The sequence below is a fragment of the Hevea brasiliensis genome, chromosome 4, assembly GCF_030052815.1.
Source record: "Hevea brasiliensis isolate MT/VB/25A 57/8 chromosome 4, ASM3005281v1, whole genome shotgun sequence".
Taxonomy (NCBI): domain Eukaryota; kingdom Viridiplantae; phylum Streptophyta; class Magnoliopsida; order Malpighiales; family Euphorbiaceae; genus Hevea; species Hevea brasiliensis.
This window is the reverse complement of record NC_079496.1, coordinates 63,556,685-63,565,278: the sequence shown is the minus strand read 5'-3', so window position 1 is coordinate 63,565,278 and position 8,594 is coordinate 63,556,685. Positions and strand designations below refer to the sequence as shown.

The window sequence follows — 8,594 nt, the reverse complement described above, 5'->3', positions numbered from 1 at the left end:
ATATAATAAAATTAAATAAATAATTCTTTGGTGTCCAAGGAATTGATTCTAGTTGATTTTAGTTCTAACTTGTAGCATGTGAACTTGATTTCTCAATTTCGTACTATTTTATCTAGGGATTGGCAAGTTAAAATTCAATATTACTGTCGAAAAGCCAATTAAGTTGTTGACAGAATAGCAAATTTGGCTGTGAATGCTAGTTTGGGTAGACAATTTTCTCGTGATCCTCCGGCAGCAGTTATGAATTTCTTGACGTGAGATGGCCAAGATTTAGCTTGTCCTAGGATTGCCAGTGTTTAGTTTTTTTTTTTTTTTTTCTCTTCTTGTGGGGTTTCCCTTCTTTTGATAAAAAAAAAATATATTATTTTTTTAAAAGAAATAAACAAATAAAGAATTAAGCATTATAGTCCTATTCCTTTAAAAGAATATGCATAAAAATAAAAAGTAGAAAAGACTCTGGCTGGCCAAAACAACCTAATCCTAACTCATCCATTCCATGATTCAACATAAAGTAACTCCATCATTCATCAGTATCACTTGCATCTTTTCCCTCTACCTGATCTCTCCCTCCTTAAACTCAGTGTAACTAATCCATGAGCAAATATCAGGTGTTCTTCGTCTCCACTCCTGGAATTGGAAACCTAGTTCCCACTGTTGAATTCGCCCAGCGTCTGATTCATCATGACCCTAGAATCTCCTCCACCATATTCATCATTTCTTTATCCCAAAGACCCATCGTCAACTCCTACATCCAATCACGTGCCTCTACATACTCCGGTGTCAATTTCATCCACCTCCCTCCTGTAGACACACCTTCACCCGATCAGTACCAATCATCACTAGGTTACTTATCACTCTTAATCCAAAAACACAAGCTACATGTAAAGCATGAAATTGATAAACTCCAACGAACCGAGTCTGACTCAGCTCGAGTTTGTGGATTGTTAGTTGATATGTTCTCTACTTCTATGATTGATGTTGCTAATGAGCTTAACATTCCTTGTTATCTCTACTATGCTTCTCCAGTTAGTTTCTTGGGTTTTATGTTACATTTGCCAGTTATAGACACTCAACTCGCTACTGAGTTCATTGACTCGGATAATGAGATGATTGTACCTAAAGATGCTGCAACTGAGTTGATAATACCGGGTTTTGCCAATCCCTTGCCTCCAAAAGTACTGCCTAGTTCAGTTTTGAAAAGGAAGAAAGATGGGTATTCTTGGTTTTTATACCATGCACGCAGGTACGTGGAAACGAAGGGTGTGGTCGTAAATACATATCGAGAGCTGGAACAGTATGCGATTAACTCAGTTGCAGCAACTACTAAAGTGCCGGAGGTCTTCCCAGTCGGACCCGTTCTTGACCTTGCAGGTCCAATCGAATGGCATCCGGACCGGGACCAACAACACAATATAATGAAATGGCTTGATGATCAGCCTAGGTCGTCGGTGGTGTTCTTGTGCTTTGGGAGCATGGGCAGTCTTGGTAGATCACAGTTGCGAGAGATAGCGTTTGGGCTCGAGCGGTCCGGCTTTCGGTTCTTGTGGTCCATCCGTGAACCACCCAAGGGAAGTCTGGACCTTCCAAGTGATTATGCAAATGCGGAAGAGATACTACCAGAAGGATTTCTTGATCGGACGGCTGAGATTGGTTTGATTTGTGGATGGGTCCCGCAAGTGACAATCTTGGCCAATGAAGCGATAGGGGGGTTTGTGTCGCACTGCGGCTGGAATTCAATACTTGAGAGCCTTTGGTATGGTGTACCGATTGCCACGTGGCCAATTTATGCGGAGCAACAGATGAATGCATTCCAATTAGTTAAAGAGTTGGGATTAGCGGTTGAGATCAGAGTGGATTTTAGGAATGAAAGTGGTGATCTGGTGCTAGCAGAGGAAGTGGAGAGGGGGATAAAGAGATTGATGGACGGTGATGACGAGGTGAGGAGGAAGGTTAAGGAGATGAGTAAAAAAAGTAAGATGGCTGTGATGGAAAATGGATCATCATATGCTTCTTTAAAATCTTTGATTGAGAAGTTAACGGCTGAGATTTGACAAGATAGAGTTCCAACGTTAATGAAAAACTTATAATTTTTTCTGGTGGATGTCTAAATGTAGCTCTTTCTTCCTTTATTTTTCAACTTCATATTCTAGATTTTGCAGAATTTTTGTACTCATGAATTTCTATTTTAAGTCTTTTCAGTATCTATTTTCTACAGGCTTTTTAATTTAGTAAATTAATTGAGGATAAATTCTTGTATTTTCATTTTTGACGAAGCAACTGAAACCAAGACTTTTTTAATTCCTTTAGAGGCAAAGTTTGACACTCTTCATACTAGAGGCAAAGTTTGACACTTCTTACATGTGCGAAGAAAGGCAGTCAACATTGGATGAGGATTTCCACTTATTACGTTTCTTAAAGGTTTAGGGAACGCACAAGCTGACGTCCACTTTCGTTAATAATAATGATAAAATGAATTTTTTTTTTTGCCAAATATATCATTTGGCCCGAACCATTACAGGAAGACTCAGTTCCCCCCTGACTTTTTTCTTGTCAAAATTTAACCCTTGATCTTTAAAAAATTATAACATTTTAACACTTGCATTTAGGAGACTAATGACTGTGACCAACACGTGTAATGATGTGAAATTAATGCTAACATGATTCTTTTTAATATGGCCATGTATATTATTGTCAAGTAAGATATTGAAAAGAAAAAATTGGGTAAAATTATTTTGACCCTAAAAGTAACCCTAGCATCACATATCTCTACTAATCATCAAGATCTATCCATAACCCAACCGTCACCATGTCAATCAGTCCTTCCTTTGGTGGCTGTCGATCTAACATCTTTGATCCATTCTTCCTCGATATCTAAGACTTAAGTAGACGAATTCTCTTTCTTCTCCCTCACAGACACCGATTGTTCCAACTTCTCTTTCTCCTTCTCGGTGGAAACCTCATCTTTTTGTAAGTGCATGAATCGATTGGAAGGAAATGCCTACAGTCCATATTTTCAAAGCCGACATTCTTTGTTCCTTTGTTAACATGGTAAGAAAAGGATCTTTTAAATTTTTTTTTTCCACATAAGTTTGTTGTCAAATTGTGGAAATTGGCTTTTGTTTCTTGATGCATTTGTTTTTAATGGGTAACGAGAATATGCAATGACCTTGGTTTTGTTTCTATGTTCTTTGTATGATATTTTTGTATTGTGCATTTCCACTATCATTTCAAATTTCTGCTAATCCATTAAAATTGATTCAAATTAATTTATCATTTTTTTTCTGTATCATTAAATGTGTCACTCGTGCATGAAAATGTGATTCCACGCGACATACTGCTTAGGATTTTAGGTGTTAAATGTTGATAAAGAAAAATTTAGGGAATCAACTGACTTTTCCAATAAAAGTTGGGGCCAAGGATGGTAACCTTGAGGAAACAAAAATATGCCCTAAGCATGATGTTGGCCTCCCAAATTTTTTTAAAAAATTAGATATATTACAATTGTAAAACAATAACAACAACAATAATAATATTTTATAGAGTTGATATATTATTATGCCTAAAAAATATTTTATGAAGTGAATAAAATAATAATAATAATTAAATATTATAAAGTATGTTCTAGAAATAAAAAAAATTAAAAACAAAGATATAAAAAGAAAAAAAAAAGACAATGAGAAATAACGATGGAAAAAAAAAAATAAAGCTAAATGATACATGCTTTAAAATTTATATAGATCTCCATTTTTTTTTTTATTCCTAACCCTAATTTTGGCATAGCTAAAGAATCAAATTACTTATACGTTAAGTTACATGCTCTTCGGTTTCTCCTCATTTGATTTGTTTATTATTCTTGACCCAATTTTCAGATCTCATGATTTCTTTGCTGATAAGATTAAAAATGAATTTCTCTATTACTGTTTGCTATTATATATTAAAAAAAATTATTGAAAAATTTTACTACAAATTTACTTACAGATAATTTTTAGGACTTAAAAGAGCGATGTGCTCTTTTTTGATTTGTTACATGCTCTTTTTTTATTTTTTACATATTGTAATAAAGATAAGTGTTTAATGTAATGTTATATGATATTAAAGATTGATAAGAATTTGATCACGTAAATTTTTTTATCATAAAGTTTTAATGTGTCTCTACTTTAAGTTAGGTGACAAGATAATTACGTTGTTCATGCCTTAATAAGCACGGCTTTGCTACAGTCCCACATTTTGAAAGGGGACTCTAAGCGGTGAATTTGCCAATTTGAGTGTAACATGAACATTTTTTGTTAATTTTTTTTTAAAATTTAAAATTAATGAATATATTATTTATCAAAAAAACAAAGAATGGCTATTATTAATAGATAAGTGTAATTTATAAATTTTTATTAATTATTAGTTTTTTGTGCAATGTGTATTCATTATATATACTCATGAGTTAAATTTTTTTTTTTTATATATAATTTTTGTTAGTTTTTATATATAATATAATATTATCAAAATATTATAAATATCATATTTAATTATTAATGTTATTTTAATTAATTATATAAATAAAATTTTTTTTATTAATTTAATAAGTTTTAAAAATATAAATGGAGAAGATATTTAAAACTTAAAATAAATTAATAATAAATACAAATTAACTCACTAAATTAAATTCATTTAAATTCTATTGTTGTACTTTTTTTTTAAGTTTGATTTGCTTATATTTTATTTTTTTTTTCATAATTTGAAATAATATTAACTTATATAAAGAGTTTTTATAGATAAATTAATGAAGAAGCAAATTATTTATAAAATTAAAAAGGATAATTTTTAAAATATATTTTATAGTTTAATGTATTATCATTATAAAATTTTTATTTTTATTATATTGATATCTTGAAATTTTATATTGTCGTATTGTTTATAACAAATAATTTTAAACCTATTTAAAAAATTGTTGGACCTAAGGGTGTTAATCTATATTTTGATAATAATAAATAATTAGTGTGCTACTAATCTACTTTGGAAGTGTTTTGTAACACCCCGTTTGCATAGCCTGGTAGATTTCACTGTTCCGGTGACCGGTGTCGGTCCGGACAATTAAGGAGATTAGAGCCACACTTAAGATAACTTGAGAAGCCATAAACACAAATAATTAGTAATGTTTAATTAGTTAACTATAAATAAGAAAAACAGAACATAAGAAGTTAAACGAGCCAAGAGTCACAGTGATGAGTGACCTCCTCGGGAACGACTGCGAAGTCATTTTAAACTCAAATTTCGAACCGTAAAAAGTGACGCTGCGGTCCTTAAGACCTTTATGAACATAGTGGAAAAGAGAAAATCATGAAAAAGAACTGTTAAGCCAGTCAAATAATTAGGTCAGGAAGCCGGAAGAAATATGGAATTATTTTCAAACCGGGATGAACCGGCGAGGGGCAATTTGGTCAATTGACCCCGAGAGCTGACTCCTGACCTAACTGTCAAATAAAAACGGAGAAAAGAAAATTTCGGAATCGAAAATTAAATTAAAGAACTAATAGAAAAAAAAATAAATAGAAAAAAAAAGAAAGAAGTTAGAAAAGTCAAAGATGATGACATCATGAATGATGTCATAAAAGATTAATTAAATTATTTTATTAATTTGGGAATTTTGGTCTTCAAGAAGGGATAAGATTAAAGGAAACAAAAGAAAAAAAAAATAGAAAAGTCTTCTTCTTCTCCCTTATTTGCCGCCCCATCTCCTCCATAAGCTCCCATGAAAAATCTTTCCTTAAGCTTACATTAAGCTTAATTTTCTTTACCCAATCAACATAACTCCCACCTAAAAACTTCATTCTTGCATCTTGAAGAGTATAAAAAGGAAGAATAGAGGAAAGAAAAAGTGTGAAGTTGGAACAAAAAGTGAAGATCAAAGGCTTCACCTAAGGTTGGTATTCTAACCTTCAATTTCTATTTTAAGTGCATGTTTATTACTTAAAATGAGCTTAGAATTCATTAAATGAAGTGAAAATATGGGGGAAGGACTATTAGTGAATTTTCAGCCAGCCTAAGGGAGTATGAATTGCATGAATTTAATGGGTTTGAATGAGTTTAGGAACCATACTTAGTTGAATGATTAGCATTAAAACCATTAGATGTAGTTAATTGCATGAAATGTATGAGTTAGGGTTTGAATGCTAGGGTTGTGAACCAAAATTTGGAGAAATGTTTAAATGATGATTTTGGTCTATTGTGAGATGAAAAATGGTCAATAATGACCAAAAGAGATGTGTGGAAATTGTGAAAATGAAAACCAAATTCGTAGGTCCAATAGTCATGCTGCTGGCAGTATGACCAAACCCACTTTGAAGGACCAAAACCCAAATTTTACAAGTCCAATTGATATGCCACCAATTGGAGATGAAAATACACATAAAATGACACAATTTTCATTAAGGAACCATGCCCAAAAATTGACCAAAACTTAGTGAAACAATTGACCAAAGTGAAATGAGAGCAGGCTGCCACTGCACCAAACTGACCAAATGAACAGTAACTGTTCATTTAGTCATAACTCGAGCTAGGAAGGTCAAATTGACCTGAAATTTTACCAGCAATTAGATAAGATATAGATCTAAAACTTTCATGAAGAACACCACCCCAAATTATGCCATTAACCCATTCAAATTATTGAGCAAAGTTGAGTTACTGTACCTGCGATTCTGCAGAATTCCATTTGAGCAGTAATGTTTGAAGGGCTATAACTCTCTCTAGAAAACTCCGATTTAGGCGATTCTTAAACCGATGGAAACCTAAGACGTAGTAGAACATTTCATATGAAGAAAGTTAGACCAAATTATGAACTTAACTTGATCAAATTACTGAACAAAGTTGGACCAAAAATCTGCCAGAACCAAAATCTCAGCATGAACAGTGCACGTGAACAGTAATTGTATTTTGGCCATAACTTGAGCTACAAAACTCCGATTGGGGTGATCCAAAAATGAGAATACACTTAAGACAATAAGGAAAATTTTCTATGAAGGAAGTTTTGCCAAATTCTAACAGTAGATTGACCAATGAAACAGTGCAACTTCGGAGCACCAAAACCGAAAATTGGCAATTTTGCCAAAATGACTTAAGTTTTGAGAAAATGACCAAAACCAACAAGTTTAATGGCCAAAATGTGGTATGTGGGTGAAGTTGGAGTTCCCATACCTATTAAGCCTTAAAAAGTCAACAATTTGACTTGAATAGTGTAGTGAATAGTAACCCGAAACACAAAAATTTCAAGAATGTCGAAATTAGCACGTTAGAGCTAGGTAAAAGTGAAGTTAAATTTATTTTTGGATTTATGTTAAATTATGGTACTGAAACATTGTAAAATTATGTGTTTCAGTTGAAAAGAATATCGGGAAAGAACCCGAGGAACCGAGTCGAGGCCAAGAGGCGACTCGCTTAAGGTTTGTGCACAACATCACTATGCTTTAAAATGTGTTGATAAAGTGAATGAAATATGTATTTTACATTTGCTTGAATTATTGAGAATTTATTTGTGACATTAGTTATGATGTTTTGACTTAAATTGTTGGAAGTTATTGTGTATATTTGAAATGACAATGTTTAACAAATTGTTAAGATAAGTTTTGAAACCACAGTATCATGACCATATATTTGAACACCTCACTAGCATGACTAGTGGGGGTAATTAGTTTCAAATTTTGATTCCTTCTCTGGAGAAGTGTTGAGGTGTGCCAGTAGAAGAGGATGTGAATGGATATCCATATATTTGAGCTAGCTAGCCTTGTGATGTGATTTCTCTTTAGCCTCTGGCTATTGAGATTCTATTTGTTTCGAATGGCATGATCTAACTGTGGGTTTTATGAAATGTGTTTTGATACTTCGAAATGAACGTGGTTTGCATTAAAATCTCATAATTCATGTTTTGTGTTTAATGCTCATGTTTAGTCAAAATTTTGAATAAATGTGATTTAAGTTTTGCATAAAGATTATTTTAGTATGTTGTGCACCACTGAGTCCTAGTGCTCAGCGATAGCTTCTATTAACATCAGAATCTGAGAGACTAGAGGAGCAGCAGACTGAGCTGCTGACGTGTGAGGAGCTATCAGCTTAAAGTCTTCGGGTATAATTTATACCCTAACTGTAAATATTTCTTTTAATGTATATATTGCACATAAATGTATAGACATGTAAAAAAATAGGTCTTGAGCAGTTTGTATAAAATTTGTATAAAGTTGTAATATATATTGTAGTTTGAAATTCTCTTAATGTAAATTTTGTAATGATCTATTTAAATTGTTTTGTTTCTAACGAAATATGAATGGAACTATTTTATTTAATTTGAATGAAATGGATTGTTAGTATTTTGATGATCATTGGATAGTGGATTTGAAATTGAAAGTTGATGAATGTGTTGAGAACTTGATTGAGATTGCGTATGAAATTGAAGCAGTTGTTGAGAAAATTTTTAAAAGTGCTTTTTACAGGTATTTGAAGAACTGTTTTCTCAAAATACAGAGGGAACTCTGTCAAAAATTTTTATAAAATTTGCGAAAAAATAAAATGGGCTAAAATTTCCAACTAGCTTTCAACTTAATTACATGTTT

At 32.4% G+C, this 8,594-nt stretch overlaps 1 protein-coding gene and 1 long non-coding RNA gene across 2 annotated transcripts; both read left to right on the top strand.

Annotated features, from left to right (window-relative positions):
- The first annotated feature begins 322 nt into the window (after positions 1-322).
- LOC110654731 (UDP-glycosyltransferase 43) lies at positions 323-2,201 on the top strand. Its single transcript, XM_021810824.2, has one exon. The coding sequence runs from the start codon at positions 594-596 to the stop codon at positions 2,049-2,051; it is 1,458 nt and encodes a 485-aa protein (XP_021666516.2). The 5' UTR covers positions 323-593; the 3' UTR covers positions 2,052-2,201.
- Positions 2,202-2,618: 417 nt separating this feature from the next.
- Positions 2,619-8,338, top strand: LOC131179284 (uncharacterized). The gene is made up of 2 exons (XR_009148256.1): positions 2,619-3,048; positions 7,367-8,338. It is a non-coding gene; the product is annotated as an uncharacterized LOC131179284 (long non-coding RNA).
- Positions 8,339-8,594: the final 256 nt, after the last annotated feature.